The 25995-nt window shown below is 36.3% G+C and overlaps 1 protein-coding gene across 6 annotated transcripts; it reads right to left on the minus strand.

The window, feature by feature from the left end:
* Positions 1 to 25892, minus strand: INTS12 (integrator complex subunit 12). Of its 6 annotated transcripts, XM_078001458.1 has the most exons (8): positions 25224 to 25892; positions 22892 to 23151; positions 17338 to 17502; positions 12826 to 12942; positions 10589 to 10776; positions 9266 to 9425; positions 4091 to 4237; positions 1 to 688 (listed from the first exon to the last, which is right to left on the minus strand). In XM_078001458.1, the coding sequence occupies exons 3-8, from the start codon at positions 17491 to 17493 to the stop codon at positions 104 to 106; spliced, it is 1353 nt and encodes a 450-aa protein (XP_077857584.1). In that variant the 5' UTR covers positions 17494 to 17502; positions 22892 to 23151; positions 25224 to 25892; the 3' UTR covers positions 1 to 103. The 6 variants fall into 6 exon arrangements, with proteins under 6 accessions (XP_077857584.1, XP_028703788.1, XP_077857583.1 ...); XM_028847955.2 differs by lacking the exon at positions 22892 to 23151 and having other exon boundaries at positions 25856 to 25892; XM_078001457.1 differs by lacking the exon at positions 22892 to 23151.
* Positions 25893 to 25995: the final 103 nt, after the last annotated feature.

Here is a 25995-nt window from a genome sequence, read left to right on the forward strand (position 1 = left end):
TTTGATTATGAAGACTTTTATTAAATTACAGTATATTACATATATCTTAATAATAAGCCTTTCATCTTTAGGCTAATATGATATAAAAACCTACTTGGCCACATTACTTCTTGAGTTTCTTTTGGGCAGCTTTCTTCTTGACCATCTGTAATCGCTTCATAGCATTGAGCTGTGATTCTTGTGAAGTTGGACCTTTAAGGGATGCTGAGGGAGAGCTGCTGGATTCTGAAGTAGTTTTGCTAGTAGTACTTCCACTAGGTCCTGATGTTCCAGTATTTCCATTCCCACTTAGTTGGCTGCTGTTTCCTGGAACTAAACTACTTGGACTAGGAAGACCTACTTTGCTGACATTGTCACAACTAACTGAGCGACTAAGGCCAGTTTTACCCAAGGTTAGAGGTGGAGGTGGTTTTAATGGTACAGTGGGCGTAGTGCTGTTATTGGAACCTATTTTGGAACCTATTCCACCTTTGGATGATGTTGCCAGACCAGTCAAACCCACAGGTTTCTGGTTAGCTGATGAGGTAGCAGGTTTCCCAGTACTGTTTTGTGTTGTTGAACTCAATTTTGCTGTTGAGGGACCAGCAGAGGAAGTTTTGGCTGCAAAAGCTGCCCATCCAGTTAAGCCACTAGTTACTGACGAGGAAACGCTGGCACTAGAAGAATTTCCTGAAATAACTGTGGATGTCTAAAAAAATAAGGTAAATATTACATTAGAGCCAAGTATAATCAATACCTATATAAACATCCTTGAATATACAAAAACTCATTAGACTTTTTATATCTAAGTTATGAATTGGGAAATTTAAATCACACCACTAAATTAGGTTCTTATGAAGCAGATCTGAAAAACCACACAGAACAAAACTTATCTGTATCTAGCGGATATTATCATTTCCAAAACAGAAAATTTTTGATACCATATTCTTGTTCTAATGATTCCAAAAGAAAATATATGAAATTCCCTCTTGAGAATTGCTTTTAGATTCAATTCTAAGCTATATCTGAAAACCAGATTTAGTGCTTTAATATACTTTTTACCCAACAAAGTATTATCTAGCTTAATTAAACATCTAATTATTTTAGACTTTGCTCCAAATAACTAGGGATCATCTCAAAAATTTAATTCATCCTTAAGGGGCAAAAATGCCCATACCCAGAATATTCAGGAGAACATATCCAAGATGAAGAGATTCAGTCAATGTTTATTTACTGAGTGACTGTGTGAGAGAAAGAAGACAGCTGTATAGATTCTAAACCCATTTAAAAAAATGTTCTCCTAAATTTTGAGCAACAGTTACAGGAGTACAAAATATATGCAAAGTTAATTACTTGGAAGTGTACAACTTGCATGATGTATTAAAAAGGTCTCATGATTTTAGTTTCACAATTTGCCCATGATTCCAGTTAAACTATCATACAAAAGTCTCCTGCTCCTTTAATAAGGATTTTATCAATTGCCTCATTAGGCTGCACAGTGACATTTTCGGTAGGACTGATCTCACTCTCTGATATATTTCATAAAGGTATAACCCTTCAACTTTTCTGATTAACTTCCCTGGCTAATCAGAAGCTCACAATGATACCAATGCCACTATATAAACACATATTGCTCTTGTTCACACAAGAATATATTTTTTCACTTTCACATTAGGCACAAATGTATGTAGTTCAAATTAATTTTGAATTGAACTTCTTATTGACACCTTTTCTACCTTTACACTCTTAAGAAGATTCACAAAAGTGTTAAGTTCATATATAGATAAGAGATAAAATTTTACAAAATAATATCCTACTTAAAAAATGGTAGTTATACCTAAAATATATCCAGTTATAATTTAGAACTTCGCTCTGAAATAGTTGATAAAACATTTTGAGCTCTTGAAATCAAGGTAGCCTTCAATATTGTCTGCATGCATACATTTTTAATCAATGTGAAAAGTAACAAAAATAGAGTTCTGAGATCTTTGTTTTATAAGAGAAGGAATCCAGATATTTGTCCACATACTCTGAAAATTGATAGGATGTTTTCTTACGGTAATATATTAATTATCTTACGAAGTTATCCAGAGAAGAAAAACTACATAAACCATACATTCCTAGAGGAATATATACCAGCAATGAGAGAAAAAGTTAGTCAAGAAGTAAACATTTACTTTTCAGTTATGAAACACCTAACTTTTTTTTTTTTCCTTTTCTTGCTATTAAAGATAAAACTGTCTGCCATATGGTTAAATGATCTTTCAACAAACTTCACAAAGGAAAACCCATCTTTAGTAATTACAAGACCAACACTTAGGAAGTACAAGCAAGAAAGCAAGTTCTATGTGTCTGGCATTTCATTTTAATGGCTTGCTGTTGCTTAGTATTGCTTTTCAACAGGATGACAGATGGTTTATAATACTATCAGGACACATAAGAGTAATATAACACAAACAATGGAGACCAAGTGATTTCTTACTATTTCAGCATAGAAAACAAATTTTTCAAGTTTTTAACTATAAATATTTTTTTGCCTATTTGCTAGATGGGCAAGTTAGAAAAGACATTTGCTTTTTATATGTGAATGGGAACAATTTTTTTATGGTACAAATTTATTCACTTTTATAAAAAGTGAATTTTTTATTAAAAAACACAAAACCTCTTTATCAAAACAAATATAACAGCAAAGTCTTTAATTTGTTTGCCATAAAATGATTTCATGTTGAATTTTCTAAAAATAAACTTTAGTAGTAACAGATTAGTCTAAAAATCTCCTAAAAAGTGATTATGTGCAGAATACAGCAACTCTAATTACTTTCAATAAACTGGTCATTCTTACTTCTATTCCAATTCACCAAGTTCCGATATGACAAATCAATAATGGATATGCCTTGGATAGCAAATCTTCCCGGGCAAATTAAAATGAAAAATAACCTCCAAATATAATTATCAATAAGTTTTTAAAAGTACTTTATATTCATAATCTTTTTCATCATATCAAGGGTATTAAGCTTACTATTTACAGTCACTTAGATAAGGTAGTAACTTTAGAGTTTTCTCAGGTCAATCTTTGAGAATTTGAGGCTAATATTTTTTTCTTACATGTTTAGTGCTATGCTTAACATTGGAATGTGTACCTCAGTAGAAGTCTTCTTTTTGTTATAAAATTAGATTAGAAAATTATTTTTTCATGATATAAAAATGCCAAGATAATAATAATAATGTAGTATGATTTCAAGGATGCAACCTTAGGAATGAGAAAGGTGATACTCTCTCTAGACAATGTGGTCCCTTGGTATAAGGGACTGAAAGTTTATTATAAAGAAACAAAACAAGACAAAGCAAGAAAAATCCTTCAATAGCCAATAAGAAGGGAGAAAAAAAAATTACAAGACCACTCTGCTCAAGTAGTGTGGGGGGCAAAACTGTTGCTACTGAGGGCAGAGGTATTTTGAATTTAAAGCAGATTTCTTTTTCTTTTTTTTTTTTTTTTTTGAGTCAGAGTTTCGCTCTTGTCACCCAGGCTGGAGTGCAATGGCACTATCTCAGCTCACTGCAACCCCTGCTTCAGGGGTTCAAGCAATTCTTCTGCCTCAGCCTCCCAAGTAGCTGATTACATGCACCCGCCACCATGCCTGGGAATTACAGGTGCCCACCATCACGCCTTGATAATTTTTGTATTTTTAGTAGACACGAGGTTTCACCATGTTGGCCAGGCTGGTCTCGAACTCCTGACCTCAGGTGATCCACCCGCCTTGGCCTCCCAAAGTGCTGGGACTACAGGCATGAGTCATGGCACCTAGCCTGAATTTAAACCAGATTTCTGATTGGAGATAAGTATTGAACCAGATGAGAATGGTAAAGAATATCATTTTGGAATGATCATAGACTGCTCCTATTTGTGATAAAAAGAAAAACAGCAGAGTTAGAGATTAATTAATGATATAAATGTTCCCTTTCTACCTAATATAATAGTAGTAAAGTCTTAATTTCTAAAATATAGCCATTTAGTATATAAAGTTTCTCATTAAATTTTTTATCAAGCAACTATTGTTTAATTAACTAAACTTTAAGATACAATCTTAGATAAAAATAGAATCTACTATACCTTGACTTCTGTTCTCTTAAATGCTAGAAAAGTTGTCTCTTGTTTCAGTTTAGTTTCTGGTTTCTTAACCAATGGATCTTTGACAGCTGGAGTTACAGAAACAACTGCAGGGGCTGGTTTCTGTGGTGGTTTCTGAGTTTTTTGAGCCTGCAAAAATCAGTGGATTAAATCAGATACAAACTCTTAACTGAACATACAAAAAGATAATAATCTCTCACAGGACTCATCATTGAAATTAAATACAGTTGAACATTTAAAAAAGTACTGTGATGATAATGAATATATATGCTCTTTGACAAATTATTTTTATCATCATATTAATGGTTTTACAGATTGTATTAGTTTCTAAACAGTAAAGATAATATTAAGCTTTAGAAATAATACAGAATAGGGTTAAATAACATTTTAACAAGATAAAATTGTTTTTTAAAAAGAAAAATCACAAACTATATGTAAGCATTAGCTTTACTCATGATGAAGTACATTTATTTCTCATTGGGGTTGGTCAAATATGTAGGAGTTTTCTTCTTGGGGTCTAGGCATAAGTCCCTCATTTGCTGAGGGCAAATTAAAACACAGCTCAGATCATTTATAAGGTTTTACATGAAGAATAGGGAGAAAAAAAACTATTGATAAATGATGAAACTTTTTGAGGTTTTTCCACATTGCAAAACTAGGCACGCTAAATCTTTAGAGAAAGTTCATAAATACAAATTTCTACGTTATCAAAGAATTTTCACCCACTATTACTTTATAAGCATCTTCAGTTATATTTTGACCAATAATTGATTTTTTCCTTTATTTTATAACTAGGCACTTTACTAAATTTTCCTATAAACTCTAATAATTTTTGAGTTTATTTTTTAGTGTTTTCTAGGTAGATAATTGTAACTGTTTATAAATGGTTATGTGCAGTAATATTAAGAGTAATTTTCGGAGTCAAACAGAGCTAGGATTAAAACCCAGCAACTGGCCAGGTGCAGTGGCTCACGCCTGTAATCCCAGCACTTTGGGAGGCTGAGGCGGGTGGTTCATTTGAGGTCAGGAGTTTGACACCAGCCTGGCCCACATGGTGAAACCCTGTCTCTACTAAAAATATAAAAATTAGCCGGGCATGGTGGTGAGCACCTGTAATCCCAGCTACTTGGGAGGCTGAGGCAGGAGAATGGCTTGAACCCATTAAGTGGAGGTTGCAGTGAGCTGAGATCACACCATTGCACTCTAGCCTGCAGAACAAGAGCGAAATTCCATCTCAAAAAACAACAGAAAAAAACCCAGCAACTATTTTTCTAGGTACATTATCTCAGGCAAAACATGTGAATCTCTAAAAGCCTCATTTTCTTCATCTGTAAAATGGTAATAGCATTTGTTTCAAAGGTGGGTTATGAGGATGAATTATGTTTATGTAAGAGTTTAGCACAGTATCTGGAATATGCTGAGTGCTAACAAAAAGTTACTGTTTATTCATCATTATTATTTAAAAAGGATAATCAAACGGAATCCAGAAAAATCCACGCATACTGAACGGGGAAAGATGCTTCCCACCAGCCATTCCATAGTCTTTGCTAATCTTCATAAGTCTATACAGTACTGTACTAGACAATTTATTAACAATTTGTCACCATTTCTGGAAACCAGAACTTGGCCTATTTTGCTCTTGTTTGGGTCTTCTTGTGTAATTCTGTGCTACCGTTTGCCATACTATATAGTTTTGGTCCTTAAATCTCAATTCGTATCACTTTTTATACACATACCTTCCACATCAAAGTACACCTACCTTCAATACCACTTATAAACCAAAAATCAGATCAAGAATATTAAGAATGTTCAAAGTAATTCACTGTTGATTACTGGTACTAGCAGGAAAGGACAGCCATCTTATCCTTTATTGCAAAACCATGTTATGAGAATGCATCCCTCACAGTAAAACAGAAACATACGGCTCCAAAACCATGGCTTTTGATCTTTATACTGCATTCCACCCACATCTAGCACTCCTGAGCTTAGACTCTGAGGACCCACCTAACTTGTATGTTTTAACAGATAAAGACTAATTATGATGAAGCCCCAGGAAGTACTTCTGCCTGAGATCATGTTTGGATCTTCTGCCTTCCCTGTTTTATCCAGCCATCTTAGAAACTGAGTAAAAAATCCTTTGTCCTTCACTGGTAATACCAGTTTAGGGAACTAGGATATAATTACTGATTCAGTTTTGTTCAATAAAGGAACTAAAAGTTTCATTGCGTGACTGCTTCAAACACTGCAAAATGTATAAAATTCTCCACTAAGGCACTAACTGCCAAAATGGCAGCACTAAAAACCCCACATATTTTTAAATGCTGTGAAACAGGAGTGTATTACTACCTTAGATTGAGAACCACTGCAAAAGTGATATGAGTCTCTCACCTGAAGCTGGGGAAAAACCCACTACTGGGTAGAGAGAAAATTATAGAACTGAAGAATAACCTTGGACCCTGCCATACACGATAACATTCTTAACTAGGTCTTCCTACAACAATGTGTACTGCAGAACTTGCCCCAGTTTGAGGAATCTGTGCGAAGAGAAAGGGGATATCAGGTGCTATTTATAATATCTTTGAGATACCTTGGAACACCAACCAATGCACATATGAGAATCTCACTCAAAGCAATTATAGTTAGAATGACTCAATTTAGAATCCCCACTGTTTCAAAATTATCTCATTAAACCTTACATTTCCTGGATTCTGATCTTTAGGCTCACTTCAGATCATGTCTTTTGGTATTTCCCCACATTTACTCTTGGTGTATTCTAGTCATGTTTTAATATTAGCCACGACTCCCCATTTAGTACTTTGACTTTTGGACACACAGACCAGATTCACTGTTGATTTCTGGTACTAATCTGCATTTAGCCTGACATGGTGGCTCATGGCTATAATCCCAGAACTTTGGGAGACTCCATCTCTACAAAAAATAAAGAAAATTAGCTAGGCCTGGTGGCACATGCCTGTAGTCCCAGCTACTTGGGAGACTGAGGTGGGAGGATTGCTTGAGCCTGGGAGGTCGAGGCTGCAGCGAGCCATGGTCACGCTACTGCACTCCAGCCTAGACACCAGTGAGACCCCGTCTCAAAAAAAAAAAAAAAAAAAAAATTATATTTGCTTCATTTTATTTAACTTAAGAACAACAGAATGTAGAATGTGTCAGTCTTGAGCTCCATTTAAGTGCTATGCCAATGAATTACATGATCTTACTGATAAATTAGATATTATTTGCAAAGCAGATAAAAGAATAAACAGTATCCCAGATGAAGAAGCTGAGAAGCAGAACATGAAAGTTCTCCACATATTCAGGTAATTACACACTTCGTCTGTGTCAGAGTGGCCAGAGTGTATGAATGTGTATGGTGAAGCAGTGAGAGAAGGGGCTGTAAGGTAGAGTCGGGTCAAAAAGAGAAGGTCCATATATGCATCCTAATGAGTATAACCTCATTATATAAGTAATTGAGAGCCACTGGGCATATATAAGCAGATAAATATTTTAGAAGAATTCTAATGACAGTAATCAAAGTGGATTGATGGGAAGCAAGGAGATTTCTTAAGTGGTTATTGCAATAGACAAGTAATGCATTTGTGGAACAGGGTAATAAAAGAGAAATGAATAGATTTCAGAGACATATAAGAGGGAGAATTAACAAATCTGGTAAACAAAGGGATATGAATTAAGAGAGGCATCAAAGATGTTTTCTAATTCAGGCAATTGCAGAAAAAAAAACTGGATAATAGAACAACTTTTATTTTTAAATATATTGAACTTAAAGTATCTATAGACTATCTAGTTAGCTATAGAAGCTTACCCAGGAAGAGGGTTAGAACCATAAACATAGATTTGACATAAAATAAATCCCCAAAAAATGGAGGAGAAAAAACGTGGGGGAAGAATAGTGCTTACTTTAGATATTAAGGGAGCTAAAGTGATAATAATAATGAAACAGTTGAGTACATACTAAAGAAAGACAGATTATTGTCACAATTTGTTCTTTTGACAATTTCCAATTCTTAGTGGTTTCTTATCAATGCTCTGGAATGCATTGCTCATCTATAATAATTTCACTTTAGATCCTGGAGGGCTAGTTTAAATAATAAATTAAATAAAAATCAAACTGAGCAGAACAGATTGTAACTTGTCACAGAAATTTCCTGTTACAAGTAAGAAATATACACTATTGATATCCACACTTTTCATTTACTACTTTTTATTTCATAGGAATAAAAACACTTCCTATTTCTGATTTAACTGATTAAAAAGTAAAATGGTATCTCGAATTTTTACTTTTAACTAAGTACTTCTGACCTTTAAAGATATATTGGTTAGACAAATTTATGTAGAAATTCATTTGATTAACAGACATGAGAACTCTGCAATTGAGAATCATTAATTTAAGGCAGGGGAAGAGAGATGGAAGTGTGAGGGAGAGGTAGCGAATAAGACATTATGGCAATTTCTTGTTTTCTTTAAAAGAAAATTATGAAATTCTTTTATCATTTATCTATTTTATAAGTGAATAAAAGTTAGAAAACTATCCAATATAACAAATGAAAATGTATTTCACTATGATATTAAAGGCAGGTATGTTAGTAAACAGTAAAAAGAGAAAGTATGTTGGAAGAATGAGGTAATGGTCACTTGAGGATAATGAGAAGGAAAGACTAAGCAATAGAGAAATGCAGCTGGAAAGACGGATATGCACATATAAATATCGCCTCTGTACACATCTTATTCATTTGGTGGTTTAAGCTCACTCAGGAATTTTCTATATTTCCTTACCAGACCTCAACAAAGAGTGGCGCTTTGTATCTCACCAATTCTCAGTGCTGCATGGTATATTAAAATGTTTATAAATACATTGACAGACTAGTAAGGAATATTCATAATTTGTGTGTCACCAATCTTGTTTGTTTATCTATATTAGAAGTAGATAAAACTAAACAGAGAAAAATGCACATAACGTGGTCTGGTTTTTAGCCATAGAAATATTAATCACATATATATACTATACATATAAACATTTAAATAATCAGCTTATATTATTTATTTTTTCAATATCTTAAATATTCAAATCTTTGTTTTGAAAGCACATACCAACAGAAACATTGACAGACTGTTTAAAATAAATAAAAATACGATTCCTACCATTCTTTTCATTTGTCTGGTACATCGGGCACAGTACCACACCAGGCGAGGGTCATTCGCTTCCTTGTCTGTCACCTGGGGTTTATGGCAATCTCGGTGGTAGAGATTATGGCACTCCTGACATTCTACTAATTGATTGCCAGATGCCACCATCATTTGCCTAAGAAAACACACCATTAAACATTACACTACTTTTTTAATGCAATAATTTAAAGTTATTTCAGGTGTACTGGCTCATGCCTGTAATCCCAGTACCTTGGGAGGCCAAGGCAGGCGGATCATTTGAGGTCAGGAGTTCAAGACCAGCCTGGCAGACATGGCGAAATCCTGCCTCTACTAAAAATACAAAAATTAGATGCGTGTGGTGGTGCACACCTATAATCCCCACTACTCGGGAGGCTGAGGCAGGAGAATGGTTTAAACCCCGGAGATGGAAGCTGCAGTGAGCTAAGATCACACCACTGCACTCCAGCCTTGGTGACAGAGTAAGACTCTGTCTCAAAAAAAAAAAAAAAAAAATGTTATTTCAGGGTTGTTCTAGTAAAGTTTGGTATATTAAAAAGAAAAAAAATCCCAGAAACCCAAAGATCAAAATAACAAACTCCAACACATAGCATGCACAAAAGCATAATCTTTTTAAAGCTTATGGTCAACCATTAATAAATACATGGAATGCCATGATTAAATTTGGCTATTTTCTCCTTGTCATTTCTCATTATAATTTTTGTCTTTCTCTCAGAAGGTAGTAAACTCTGATTAGTCTTCCAACAGTCTCATAACATTTTGTATCTCTATTAAATTCCCTTATATTAGTTAGCTATATGTTGTTGTTGTTGTTCATTAATATGAGTTACCTAAAGGTGAGAACTGGACCTAACTATTCACAGTCCTTAGCACGTTACTGCACACACATAGGGTGCTCAATGAATGTCTGATCAGATTAATAGAATGAAGCCATATGTGTATAAAAAAGTATAAATTCCAACAGCACAAAAGGCAGTCACCATAGCCTTAGATTATCATAGGCATATATATCATAATATAATAATCACTTTCCCTCTGGAACCCAAAAATGCAGAAAATGTTACAACATAACGGATTTAAAAGCCATAGTTGGTAAAGACAAAATATTTGACAATTTTCAATATGTTAAATTGTTATATGGGCAGTTCATAAGACATCTACTTATCTCCACCCCAGTTCCAAATCGTAAAAACAAAATAGAAAATGCACAAGTGTTCTGATTTTGGGGGTTGAGGAGTGGAAAGGGGTCCTGTGTTCTTCATAAAGTAACAAAATAATCTATGACAAGGGACAACTTACCTACAAACAACGCAGGCCAATCCCATCTCCATGGCAAAATCATCAGCACTGGTCTCCTCAAAACTGGAAAGGTCAGCCATAGCTAAATCCTTGCTAGTTTGGACAGTAATGGGAGAGGACTGTGTTTCTGGTTTCTCCAATCTAGGTTTCTTTGGAATATCAACTCCTTCAGTGATGTCTGATTTCATCTATAAAAAGCAGGCATCAGAAAATGATAAAGTGATGTGGTAGAATAAACTTTAAGTCACTGAAAGATGAATAAAAAGGACAATAGGCAATGATCAAGTCCATTTTACAGATATATTCACATAGTTTGGGACATATGTGCACATTAACGATCTGTAGAAGAATTATAACGAATTTATCGGTACATTAAATGAAACCAGCAAGACAGAAATAAATAAATCAGAACAGTTTAACAAAGATTTGTATTTCTCTTTGTACTCTTCTATCTATTAAAGATTTCTGGAAGTTCGATGGATTTACTTAGACTAGTATCTACTGTACAGACTTAACACATATTTGCTTCAAAGCAAATTCGGATTCCCTTCTTTAAGATATAAATATTATCAATATACCCATTAGATTTGGCAAAAATCAAAAAGTCTGATAAGACATGGAATTTGGAATTCTTGTACTTTGTTGATGACAGTGTAGATTTAGTACATCTACTTTTGATAACAATTTGGCAATGCCTAGCAATGTTGAAGATGTCATATCCTATTACATTCACTTATAGGTATACATCCTATAGAAACTATTAACATGACATTTGTATAAAGTAGCTCACTTCAACTCCATTGTAATAGAAACAAAGGAGAAATATCTAACTGTGCATCAGTAGGGGAATGATAAGCTGGTTAATTCACAGAGTAAGTATTATGTAGTAGTTAAAAGAAATCTAGATCTACATGCATCAACATAGATACATTTCAAAAGCACATAGTTGAGTGGAGAAAAAGTTACCAAAGGATATACACACACACAGTATGATATCATTTACATAATTTTTTTTTTTTTTTTTTTTTGAGACAGAGTCTTCTTGTGTTGCCCAGGCTGGAGTGCAGGAGCACAAACTCTGCTCACTGTAACCTCCGCCTCCTGGGTTCAAGTGATTCTCATGTCTCAGTCTCCCGATCTGCTGGAACTACAGGTGTGCGCCACTACACCTGGCTAATTTTTGTATTTTAAGTAGAGATGGTGTTTTGCCATGTTGGCCAGGCTGGCCAACTCCCGACCTGCTGACCTCAAGTGATCCTCCTGCCTCAAACTCCCAAAGTGCTGGGATTACAGGCATGAGCCACCACGCCCAGCCTCATTTATGTAGATCTAAAAGCAGAGAAATAATCTAATGCAGTTTATGAATAGCCACTATTTAGCAAAAGTATGAAAACATACAGGATAATATACTCCATCTTGAGGGCAAAGGTTACTGAAGATATCGTTCAAATGTATTTTTTTCTAACTAAAATCTTAATTACTATATGTAGAAATCATCTAAAAATAGACAATCCAAGAATCATCCGTGGCCCTGCTCAGGTGCATACCATTCTATAAAGTTTATGTTTAGTCATTTACATCTATACTCTCCTATCTTTTCTTTCTTGCTTGCTTGCTTTTTTACTTGAGACAGCGCCTCACTCTGTCACCCAGGCTGGAGTGCAGTGGCATGATCTCCGCTCACTGCAATCTTTGCCTTCTGGACTCAAGCAATTCTTCCACCCCCTACCCGCCCACAAATAGTTGGGACTAGAGGTAATTGCCACCATGCCCAGATGATTTTTGTATTTTTTGTAGAGATGGGATTTCACCATGTTGCTCAGGCTGATCTTGAACTCCTGAGCTCAAGCAATCTACTTGCCTTGGCCTCCCAAAGTGTATCTATCTTTTCTTCTTAACAACTGTACCATCTAGGACCTCTGAGGCATAGATAAAAGTTTATACTCAAAATTACTATACTCCCTAGGGTTCAAATATTTATTGACAATAGCTTTTAACCATTTAACTTTAAAATTTGTAAATTTTACTCATTTTTCAAAGTCAAAATCTATAGCTATCAATACATATTCACTGAGTGATGATTATTATATACCTATACTCATTATTATATAAAAGAAATAGACATAAACCATTGTTCCTTTCTGCTTATGGAACAACTAATTTACCTTTTTTCTTTTAACAAGATTAAAATAAAATCTTACTTTATCAGCAGGTCTCTTTTCGGCTTCTTTCTTTACCTTTTCAGTTGTGAGGACCTTGCCATTATTATTACCAGAAGGAAGACTGGATGATATTTTGGGCTCTTGCTTAATGGAAATGTTTTTTGTGCTTGAAATTTTGGGTGGCTCCACATCCTAAAAGATGAAAAAAGATACCAGTAATTAAATATTCAGACTGATCATCATAAAAAATAGGTCATTAATCTAAACAATTTTCATTTAAAACTAAGACATCTCATTATAACCAATGTAATATTCCTTTCTTAAATAGATAAATAGCTTTATTGAGAAATAACTGATATACAAACTGTACCTTTATTTATTTATTTTTTTGGGGGGGATGGAGTCTCACTCTGTTGCCCAGGCTGGAGTGGAGTGCTGTGGGACAGTCTTGGCTCACAGCAACCTCTGCCTCCTGGGTTCAAGTGATTCTCCTGCCTCAGCCTCCCGAGTATCTGGGACTACAGGTGCACCACCACACCCAGCTAGTTTTTGTAGTTTTAGTAAAGATGGCGTTTCACCATGTTGGCCACGCTGGTCTCAAACTCCTCGCCTCAAATGATCCACCCACCTCGGCCTCCCAAAGTGCTGGGATTACAGACATGAACCACCACACCCGGCCCAAACTACACCTACTTAAAGTGTAACATTTGATAAATTTTGACATATGTATACATCTATGACACCATCACTACAATCAACATAATGAACAGATCCATCATCCCCCCAAATCTCCTTGTGGCCCTTTGTAATTACCCTCTTACAGGTATACACACTAGAGAAATTATGTCTCCCATCCTCAAGCAATCATTTATCTGTTTTCTGTAACATTACATTAGTTTGCATTTCCTAGAAATTTATATAAATGGAATCATAGAGTATGTATTCTTTTTTTGTCTGGCTTCTTTTACTCAGAATATTTATTTTGAGATTCATCCATGTTGTTAAGTGTATCAATAGTTCATTCCTGGCCGGGCGCGGTGGCTCAAGCCTGTAATCCCAGCACTCTGGGAGGCCAAGACGGGCGGATCACGAGGTCAGGAGATCGAGACCATCCTGGCTAACACAGTGAAACCCCGTCACTACAAAAAAAAAAATACAAAAAACTAGCCGGGCGAGGTGGTGGGTGCCTGTAGTCCCAGCTACTTGGGAGGCTGAGGCAGGAGAATGGCGTAAACCCGGGAGGCGGAGCTTGCAGTGAGCTGAGATCCGGCCACTGCACTCCAGCCTTGGCGACAGAGCGAGACTCTGTCTCAACAACAGCAGCAGCAACAACAACAACAACAAACAGTTCATTCCTTTTTATTGCTGAATAATACTCCATTGAATGAATATACCACAATTTATCTATCAATTTACCTATTGATGGATATTTGGGTTGTCTGCAGTTTGGGACTACTACAAATAAAGCTGTTATGAATATTCATGTACAAGTATTTGTACATACCTATGTTTTTACTTTTCTAGAATAAATAGGAGTGGGTTATATGGTAAGTATTAAATATATGCTTAATTTCTTAAGATACTGCCAAACTCTGTGGCAGGACCATTTTATATTTCCACTAAGCATATATGAGAGTTCCAGCTCCTTTCCATCCTCACCAATAATTTGTATGGCTAGTCTTTTTAAATTGTAGACATTCTAATAGGTATGCAGTGGTATCTCATTTAGATTTAATTTACATTTTCCCAATAACTAATGATGCTGACCAGTTTTTCAAGTGCTCATTTGGCATACATATATCTTCTTTGGTAAACTATTTGATAAAATATTTTGCCCATTTAAAAAAATGAATGTTTGTTTCATTATTGAGTTTAAAGAATTCGTCATAGATTTTGGGCACAAGGCCTTTATCAGAGATACGATATGAAAATATTTTCTCTCAGTCTGTGGCCTGTCTTTCCGTTCTGTTTAAAACTTCGATCCCTTATTCATGTATTATAGCTTTGCTGATATAGATAACTTATTTATTGTTACTAATAGTAACAGCTCCTTGGAATTTCCCCTCCCCAGAAAGGAGGGCACTCCCCCACCATTCTAAATAAAACTAAAGCAGCTGAGTGCAGTCTATTTTACTGTGATAATATGTAAAAGTACAAAAGTATAAATGGGGATAATACACATCAATTTCAGAAGAGCGTCTACCTCTGAGGAGCAAGAGAAGAAAAAGGAAGGAGGAATGGCTCCTCAGATCTAGTGGTGGCAGGGCTTGATATATTATTATGCTGACTGCTTAAAACTGAGGCCTATAAATAGTTTTTTATAAACAGTTTATATTAGAACGCAGCCACACCCATTCATTTATGTATAATGTATGGCTGCTTTCACATTACCATGGCAGAATTAAATAGTTGCAATGGAGACCATCTGGCACACAAAATCTAGAATTCTTACTGTTTGGCTCTTTATAAAGTCTGTTGACCACTGGTGTAGACTTAGTCAAGTGTTGAAGAAAATGTTAATAATGCAGATTAAACTTAAAAGTGTATGGTGGGCCAGGTGTGGTGACTCATGCCTGTAATCCCAGCACTTTGGGTAGCCAAGGTGGGCAGACCGCTTGAGTACAGGAGTTTGAGACCAGCCTGGGCAACATGGCAAAACTCTGTCTCCACAAAATATAAAAAAATTAGCCGAGCATGGTGGCATGCACCTGTAGTCTTAGCTACTCAAGAGGCTGAAGTGGGAGGACTGCTTGAACCTGGGAGGGAGAGAGCGCTGTGAGCCAAGACTGTGCCATTGCACTCCAGCCTCGGTAACAGAGTGAGATCCTGTCTCAACAAAAAACCAAAAAACATGTATTGTGCGTAACTAAAAAATTGAGGACAAAGTCATGCAGTATTAAACTATTACCTATTCAGCAAAAAAGTTGTTCTAGTTGTTGACAGATGAGTTAAGTTTTAACTGCATTATTTCACATTTGCCTTCCTCATTAATGTAAATGAATATCAACCAATATTCATGTTAGAATACACTTGGAGACCTGGTAATGTTTATAAGCATACCACTGCCTCCAGGTGATTATTATCCATGCTAAAGTTTGAGAAACACTGGCATAAATCACTCTTCTCACATAAATCTAGTGATGAAAATATTCAGCTGAAGGCTAAAATTAAATGGACCTGGGCTTTAAAAACCTGTAACAAAAGAGTTTCTGAAAACTGACCAAGAGAAGTAAACTCTAGCTAGAAACCTAAGGGCAGCATGCTTTTTAATCACAACAAATTTTTCATGTTTTTTAAGAGATAAACTTCCATTTTAGAACTCCATTAAAACATTTTTTTTCTTTAGTAATAATAGGTTTTCCTAACTGGACAATACCAACACCCACAGTGGAATGAATTTGGCAGTATGCTTTGTAGAGCCATATTGATTTGCTCAATCTGAACTCACTGAACCTACTGGAATCAGAATAGATAGAAGAAATGAAGTCACAATGGTTCTGTTATTCAAAGTACAATAAAAAGGCTTCAGAGTACTAGACCTAGTATTGAAAGAAGGCTGGGGACAAAATGCCAGTGTTTACTTGAGCTTCAGATTCTGGTGAGACTTGAGCTAGTCATGTTCTACCTTTTCCTTCTCGGTTTGGGATCTAGGTCCACAGACCTGAGTGATTTGGAGTTTCAGGACAACAGCTTAGAAGAATTCGAAAGAATGTCTTAGTAGGTATTAGGGAATATAGTAAGAGTTGTCATTCACTAACAGCCTATTATGTACCAGGCAGATACTACACTAGGTGACTCATCTACTGTATCTCCTTCAATTTTTACAACTCTGCAAAGTAGTTCTTATCATCCCCATTTTACCAATTAACAGACTAAGTGAAATGAAGTTGCTGTGTACCTCAGTTTCCTTACATAAAATGAAGAAAACAGTATCTATCTTAAAGGATCATTATTATAATTAAAATTAATTATTCACATAAACTACTCAGAAAAGTACCTGGGACATCAAGATACATTGTCTATTATCATCACACAATTATAAGATGTAAGTGGGATTTAAAACAGGTATGTTTGGTATCAAAACATATATTCTTTTCACATAAAGTTGCCATTGCCTGTTTTGTTATTATCAAGACAGGAGCTACAAACTTCTCAGAGTTCATCCATACCTCCTTTTCTCTTAAATTATTCTACCCATATTCAATTTATATTGTTGAAAAATCTGTGCTTTTACTTGATTTTTTTAATCCTTAAAACAATAGAGAATAATTAGAAGTAATATGTGGTTACATTCAGCAGCTTAAAAAAAATTCTGATCATAAAGAATCGGAAATTAAAGTAAGCCGTAAACAAGTGAATTCATATACATATAAAGCAGTAGAACAGAATATCCCACACCCCCAGCTGATTTTTCTATGTGGTGTAACAGTTCTCTGAAAACTTGAAGGAAAAAAAGAAAATATAATTTCTCCGTGCCACAAGGAAAGATTATTTCAGCAGAGATTGTATTGAGATGGTCTATATGTTATCAATGTACTACTACAGGTCTTATAAAACTCTCTTCAAGCTTTTTATTCATGCAGGTACCTTTTGAGATGGACGGTAACTGGAATCAATGCCCCGAGCCAAAGATTCATCAAGCAGTGCTTTTAGCTTTTCAGCAGAATCTTTACTCTTTGAATGTAAGAAACCTAGTGCTTTCAAAAAAATGGGATCAAGTTCCAAGTTCACAGTAGCAGCCATTGCAAACACCTGAAGGAAAAAAAAGAGGACGTAATTTAGAAGACAATGCACAATTATCTATGTCAAAGTTTTACTTTTCTGTTTTTAAATTTATAATAGATAATACTGTGTACATGATATAAAATGTAAAATTATCAAAAAGTTATTACAAATAAAAGTAAATTTCCTTCTTATTCCTGACAGGCATTATCTAGTTCCTGCCCCCTGAAACAACTAGCAGTATCAGTTTTCTGTGTATCCATATTGATGGTAACCTTTTAAATCCAGGTAGGCTTCTCCCTGCCACAGAACTCCTTCCTAGCTGTGTTTTAAAAGATACACTTTGCAGTTTCAGTACATAGAACTTGATGGGTTTAGGTCAAGTTTACTCTGTATCAAAATTTCTTCTCTCAAACCTTATTTCCATAACACAAAGGAAGTCTTAGTGTGCATGTGTTTGTGTGTGTAAGGGGTATCACAAGAGGGCAGCGGTGAAAGGGTGCGTTAAGTGATTAGCTGTCACGGTCACTACTGCCACTTTTACCTCAACTCTTTTTTTTTTTTTTTTTTTTAATTCACCTCTTTAGTTCTCTGCCCCAACCATGAATGTCTCAGAAAACATATTAATGATAACCTTATTTGATAACATTTAGATTGTGGTATCTTATGCATTAACCTATTTTTAAAAGTAAGGTCTCTGAGGGATAATATCATAACTACTTAAAACACACACACACAAACACACACACACACACACACACACACACACACACACACAGAGTCTATGACGCTTTGTGTCCTAAAGAGCTTAAAAAATAGCCAAGATGGATAAAGATATACATCAAAGGCTTATGAAATTCCACAGTACTAAAAAGTTTTGTTTTTAGTTAATACCAATACTATCATGTGGTTCTGCTTCTGGTTGTCACTTTTTCAAAAACCTCTCCAGGCAAGAAATGATCAAAATAAAAATGTATTCTTTGTGTTCAATCCTTTGATCAATATACTATGGCTTGAAATCTTCTATCCTCGAGGTTAATATTATATTAATGCAACACACTTGCACTGCTATAGTTAGAGAACTGTCAGCAATTCCAGTTATCTCCCATTTTCAGGGGTTTATAACACCATTAAAACTTGCTGTAGGTTGAATCCTAGCATATGAAAGCACATCTGAAAATGGATTTTGTTGTTCCCTCCCCTCCAACTTCACTCTTCACCCCTCTCCGCATCTGACAAGAAACACACATACACATCACTAGGTTTTTTTTTTTTTGTTTTTGTTTTTTAAAGTTCCCAGGAAGGTATTAGTTATCTACCTGATAACTACAAAATTATTGTCGAATTCTGTACTGTACTAAAATATTATCTGAATCACACATGGAAAGGAATCCAAAGGTCAGTACTACAATGAAAAAGTTACCTTATCTCAAACTGTTGTATTTGTAAGAATTTAACAAAATTGAAAAGCAGCCTCTGTCACTTCTTAAAATTATATTATTACATACATCACCTCTACATAATGATAGGTATAGGAAAGTTATTTTAAAATTTACTCAAGGGGCTGGTCACCATGTATGTTCTGAGGAAAAAATAGCTCCTTAATAAAATGTCCATGACTGAAAAGGTAAACATGCCATTCCTCCAGCATATACAAGGGTAACAGCCACCTAATGTCTTTTTTCTTTAAATTCCACTCCTATGACAGTTTACTAATCTTTCTACTGATCTAATTTCATATAGGTAAAGGGAATAGCAGTTTACTTATCCGATTGTTATGAAACAGTTTATTTTATTGGGTACCGACCAAAGGGTTGACACCTAAAATAACCCTTGTAATATATTAGAAAAAACATTTCTTGAAATTTGTATGCTGAAAAATGAAAGCCAAGTATTTATTGCTATGTATTTCTACAATCACAGGTAAGAGGTTTACATTACAGATTAGGTGACAAGAGTCAGCACCTAGATTACAAGACGACAGAAGTCATCAACACCAACATTCCAGTTGGAACCTTGGAGTCAATTCTTTTTATGTAATCTTACCATTATAAAACTTAACAGGCTTTGTACCCCTCCCCTAAATTACTAACATGGCCCTCTGGCCCAGTGGTCCCCCACGGTGAAATACAGAGAAAAAAATATTAATTTTTAAATTTATTTCTATTTCTATTTTTAAAAAAATCTATTCATATACAGAATTATAATAGTGTATTATATAATTGATCTTTAACCTCAAGGAGCTTTATCTTCAGCCAGTGAAATCTGAAACTTGCCACAAAAAAAACTATACACCTCTTTTATTACAATCAATTCTCCTTTCTGACTACAATCTTCCATTACTCTATCTCTTCCACTGCCTTAACCCAGGGACCTCTTCAAAGTGCCAAGTCAATCTTTCTTCTGTATTTATTTACTCATTTCTCTGTTCCCATTCCACTTGCTCTTTGTTACAGAAGCCTCCAATTTCTTGTCCCTTCTGCTTTCTCCTTATTGGCACCCTCTTGCCCTGACTTTTGCTTCCTCACCAAACAGAAAACAGTAGTTGAGCCTAAAATAAAACACTCATGGTTATGTGGTTTATATTTTATATTTTAGTTTTCTATCTTACTTTTACTCCCACTTTTCTGTTGCCTTCTCTAATTTCTGTTACTTTTCCTTCCTTACTGGCAAATATCCATATAGTGAAAGAACTTTACTTTCTACAGCAGTCATAAAGAGGTCAGCAACTTGGTGTAACTGTGTTGATCTATATATACAAAAATATTTTCCTGGAGTTACACCAAATCATGTTACTTCCATACAATTCCTTTCCTGTATATTCATTCCTAAACCCATGGCCAAAACAGACTGTAAAAAAGCCATATCATTCTTACTATGGATTAGAGTTCTAGAAAACAAGTCCTATGTGTGTGTATGAAAGAAAAATGTATATACAAAGGAAATTTAGTATATGAAATGTAGCTTTCATTTAAAAAGTAGATGTTGCTTTAAAAAAGGAATGTGAGAAAATTAATATTTACCACTTTAAAGCTTTCACTGACCTAGGGAACTGGTAGTAGTAGTATTGATAAGAGTGAATTCTTAGGTGATGCTGGGAATTAGCTGTGTCAAATGCATACAGCACAAAAACCCCCACTACTAAACAATGATCTTTTTTCTCTTTCTTGTATTATCCTTGATTTATTGCAGTATGCCGTTTACTTCCTATCCAGCTCACATTCTGTGGTTCAACCTTTCAATAACTCTTTCAGTACTCTAGGCACCCGAAAGCCCTGTAGTTTCCTTACTTTATAGACATCCACCCTGCTAGTCATTCTCTCTCTGCCTGCACCCAAACTCTAAGTGCAACTGAGAGGAATACACATACACCCTATCTTCAGAATCACCATTCTCAGGTTGGCATTCAATACAACTTGGCAATTCTCTCATCCTTCTCTGGTCAACTCAATTCCCCATTTTCTGCAAAGATCAGTTATGCTTTCTCCATTTTCTTTTAAAATTGCTTCTGTGTTTCAGTAGATGGCCTCACCTACTTCACAAAGAAGAAAGGCTGTCAGAGAGGAATTAAGTCAACTTCCTTCCAGCACATCTACAAACTTACTTACACTCATCCTTTCAAACTCTTTCACATCCGATAAAAAAGGAGAAGGTGGCTCTCCATGCAATGTCACCTGGATCTGGATCCTCTCTCTTCTTGTCCCCTCTTGAACCTTGGCCTATGGATTATTGCCCATATCTTTTTTTTTTTTTTTTCCCCAGCCTTTTCTTTCTGCTGGCATCTTCTCATTGACATTTAAATATATTCAAACATCTATCTTTTCTCTTTTATAGGAAAACTTTCTCAGAAATCATCTACTTTTGTACTCTTTTTCTTCATTCCTTCTCCTTATACAGCAATTTGTGCAATTTGGCCTTTGTCCCACTATTCCATGAAAATGCTCTCATGAGTCATTCGTGGCCTCAATCAGTAAACCTAATACATATGATTTTCTCTCCTACTTCTTTGTCAGTCATCTTTGTAGGTTCCTCCTATTCCAATTAAAAATGAGATCCTCAATGCTAGGTTCTGGGTCTCTCCTTGTTCTACATCTTCTTCCAAAAATGTGTCTCTGAGTCAGCAGCATAGGCATTACGTCAGAACTTAGAAATGCAAACTCTTGGTCTCCATTCCTAGGCCTACTGAAGAAAAAACTCTGGGAGTAGGGTCTAGAAATCTGTGTTAAGCCTTCCCGGCAATTCCATCTACTCTAAATTTTGGGAATTATTACCCTAGACAATTTGATCTATACAGTCCTTTGCCAGTGTTTACTAATACATCTCTGCAGTCCATGTGTCTCTCTCCCAAGATCCAACTGCCAGCTTGACATGGATATCTCATTGGTGCCTCCTATTGAACGTGTCTCCAACAGAGCCACTCATACACTCTTCCCTTTTCTCCTAACCAGTTCTTCCTCTAGTAATCCCTTTTTCAAATGATATTTACTCTATTGCCCAAGCCAGTAACCCAGAAGGAGCTTTATCTCTTCCCACTTCCTTAATTCCCACCCCCAATTCAATAACCAAACCTCTCAAACATATCTCAAATCTATCCACCCTTTTCAATTCTTACTACTACCACTCTAGACCAACCTATCATCATCTATTATTTGGCCCACTGCAATAGCTTAATCAGTCTCCCACAACCACTCTTGTCATCCTCTAAACCTTTTCATATCACTCACTTGCTTAAAATCCTTTTATTCGCTTCTCACAATCCAAAGGTTCAAGAATAAGATTCTTAACAAGGTCTCTAATTCTCTACATCAGGGGTCCCTAACCTTCAGGCCATGCAGCAGGAGGTGAGCAGTAGGCAAGCAAGTGAAGCTTCATTTGTATTTACAGCCACTCCCATCACTTGCATTTCTACCTGAGCTCTGCCTCCTGTTAGATCAGTGGTAGAATTAGATTCTCACAGGAGTGTGAATCCTATGTGAACTGTGCATGTGAGTGCTCTAGGTTGTGTGCTCCTTATGAGAATCTAATGCCTGATGATCTGTCACTGTATCCCCCATCATCCCCAGATGAAACCGTCTAGCTGCAGCAAAGCAAGCTCAAGGTTCCCACTGATTCTACATTATGATGAGTTGTCTAATTATTTTATTATATCTTACAATGTACTAATAAGAGAAATAAAGTGCATAGTAAATGTAATGCACTTGAATCATCCTGAAACCATGTCTTCAATGAAACTGGTCCCTGGTGCCAAAAAGGTTGGGGACCATTGCTCTACATGATCTGATAATACACATAAAGCAGTTACAACAGTACCTGGCACATAGTTCACACTCATTAAATGTTACCTAGTATCTCAGGCCATTCTCACTCTCTGTTATAGCTATATGACTTATTTCAAGCCCTCCAATATACTCTTTCTTACCTTAGTACTTCAGTAGAAAGTGTGCCACCCCCACCTCCATCTTAGGTCACCTCTCAAGTTTCTGTTTTTCCTGCACATTCCTTCAACAAAACTAGAAGTTTTACTGTTACATAGTCCAAAAACATTCTGTACTTATTTATAATATTAATCACACTGTTAATTATGTAAATAATCTTTCTTTCTCATCAGAATGTAAGTTCCATGAAGGCAGGCAGTGGATTGGTCTTGCCTACTGCTGTAATCCCTGTCTGGCAGAGTTCCTGGAAAACAGCAAATAACAGTAAATGTTGGCCAAGTAAATACTTGTTATCTACTTCCAATTTCATAAAACTTTCTCTTCCCTTGAGTTCTGTTACACTCAACTTTTCTGTTTTTCCTCTTCTATCTCTGACTACTCTTTCTCTGGTTTTGTCTTCTGATGCTTGTTGCTTTTGGTATTGTCCAAGTGTTTGTCCTTGGCTATCTTCTTAGTTCTGCTAGCAGTTTCTTCTTGGTAATCTTATACACATCAGGTTTTCAACTATCATCTCTGGGTAGATGATTTAATATGTTTTACCCCAACTCCAATCTCTCTCTCTCGCTTTTTTTTTTTTTTTTGAGACATGGTCTTGCCCAGGTTAGAGTGCACCGAGATCATGACTCACTGCAGCCTCGAACTCTGGGGCTCAAGCGATCCTTCTGCCTCAGCCTACCAAGCAGCTAGGACTACAGGCATGTACCACCATACCCATGCCCAGTTAATTTTGTTGTTTTTTAAGTAGAGACAGGGTCTTGCTATGTTGCTCTCATCTGGTCTCAAACTCCTGGGCTAAAACAATCCTCCTGTTGTGGCTTCCCAAATTGCTAGGATTACAAGTACGAGCCAAATCTCTTAAATTTGAATCTCGTGTTTCCAAATGCTTAGTGTATGTGTCTATCTGGTTCCTTAAAGGCATCTCCAATTCAGTTACAACTAAAATTGAGATTCTGATTATCCTCCTGAAAAGTTCCTTGTCCTGCTCTTTCAATAAATGACATAACTTACTTTTAGTCAGGTTTGAGACCAAAGTCTTTCCTTCACTGAGTCTTTCCCTACTCCTTATATTCAAATAATCAGCAGGCCTTTCCTGTGGATTCTGCAATATTTTTCACACTTGCCCTACTTTTCACTTTCACTGCTACTAATGAAATTCAGGTTTTATTAGCTTACTTGAACTATGGCAATAACCTCGTTATTTTCCTTGACTTCAACTTTGTTGCCATACAAATTTTCCTGAAACCCAGTTTTCTTCCTTTTCATTCAAATAAAAAAAAAATTCTTGCTGAGAAGTTAGGGCTTTCCACCACCTTCAAAATAAAGTCCACATTTCTTGGCCTAGCATTTAAGACGATTCAGTAATTGGCACAAAAATTATCATTCATCATCCCCAGATCTGCCTTATAGCTAGCTGGCCCTACCTCTCTTTTTTTAAATTTTTTGTCTGGGAAGCTCTTTACCTATTTTTATATATCTACATCCTATCAAGACCCTGTTCAAATACTTCTCATGAAGATTTGACTGACAGTTGCTGTGCCCCTCTCCATTCCAAACCCTATTAATAGTCTCTCCCTTCAAGGATATCTCATAGTGCTTTTTCATGGTAGTGCAACTTTCTCCCTTGAAGTATTTTTTTTTTTTGGCACAAGTGTTATGTGCCCTACAAAACTCTGAGTACTTTAAGGGCAGAGTCTATATTTATGCTTTTGCCTATCCCTTTGCTACTTTGCAGAGTACCACAAATAATGGCTATAGAATTACTGGAACTAAGTGATCAAAGTATAGTGGTCTTATCTCTCCTTCTATACAACTGTAGCCATTTCCAAGGTCCCTTCAGCAGAAATCACAAAAGTAACTCACCCCTGCCCCCACAAAAAAACTCCAAACATCAAAAAAGCAAAAGCAAAGCAATCACCCATTTCATGACTGGAGACTTGTAGTACAATGTTCCTATTTGTAAAACTCTCATAATCTTTCACCTAGCTTGCTTAAATTCATTAATCCCACTGGCCTGTAAACTTGATGAGAGCAGGAACTTGTTTTGTTCACTGCATTTCCCTAGTGCTTGAAACTTAATAAGGGCTCAAAAATATTTACCCAATGAATGAACTAGGTTTTTTGGGTAAATGTCACCTTATAAGGCTTCTGCGATTTCTCCAACCTGAATTGGGCATTCATATATAAATGTAAGTATGTGCTTTCTCCCAGATCCATCTTTCACCCTACCTGCCAATCTCAAAAGAAGTCTAAAGTTGATCATATGCATGTGCCCCAGATGAAGGAAACCGAATTTATGCACACAGAGTGCAGTATTACCGTTGCCATTTCATAATGGCTCTAAAAAACTTTGTTCTTCATGACTTCGCAAACTCTTGCAACACCTTCCAATAAACATTCTTTTAAAGATGCTGCCTTTTTCATTCCTCCAGAGTTCTTGGTTCTGGGTAACAATGATACCTTAGGGACACCTGGAATCGCAGGAGAAAAGGCTCCGATTCCAAACCAATCAAGAGACTGAAAGCTGACAGCAAACACTTAGAAAAAGAATGTCAATCCTTTGATCAAAGCATCACACATCGAAGGCCTAGAATGGGGGATGGTCCTTGACAGGGGAGCTAAAAGATGAGAGACAATGAGGGAGCTACGTAGAGAAGTGACTAAAACCCTCCGACAAAGTCCGAGGCAGGATTCCAAGTCCCTTGTCCCTAGACCTAGAAATATCCTCGGTCCGCATGCCCCGGCCCGCAACTCCCTCGGAGGAAGCACAGTCCTCACTGAAAGGGGACAGCAGTCAGTCTAGGGAACGCAACCGCCCGTAGGTTATGATGATTCCGCTTGAGGAGCGAGGAAACTAATACCCCACGTAGCTACTCTCCCACCTCGCTCCTAGCGGGGGGTCTCGAGCCTCCAGGAGGCGGCCGGGAGCAAAGTCGCTCAGCACAACTCACCGTTCCGCCCCGCCCTGCCGATCCGTCTGTTCCCGGTGGTCCCTTCGGAAACGGTCCCCGCACTGGCCGGCTCCGAAAGCAGAAAAACAAAGGTTCCCACAGTAGGGGCGGGGGAAACGTTTGGCAGTACGACAGTAGGA

The sequence above is a fragment of the Macaca mulatta genome, chromosome 5 (genome assembly GCF_049350105.2).
Source record: "Macaca mulatta isolate MMU2019108-1 chromosome 5, T2T-MMU8v2.0, whole genome shotgun sequence".
Taxonomy (NCBI): Eukaryota; Metazoa; Chordata; class Mammalia; order Primates; family Cercopithecidae; genus Macaca; species Macaca mulatta.

Excerpts from the sequence above, each read along its gene's own strand:
- INTS12 (XM_078001456.1), bottom strand. Across the intron at positions 10,777-12,789 it reads AAAAGAGACCTGCTGATAAA|ATGAAATCAGACATCACTGA; the intron begins GTAAGATTTTAT and ends TGCTTTTTATAG. Across the intron at positions 9,426-10,588 it reads TTGGCCTGCGTTGTTTGTAG|GCAAATGATGGTGGCATCTG; the intron begins GTAAGTTGTCCC and ends GTGTTTTCTTAG.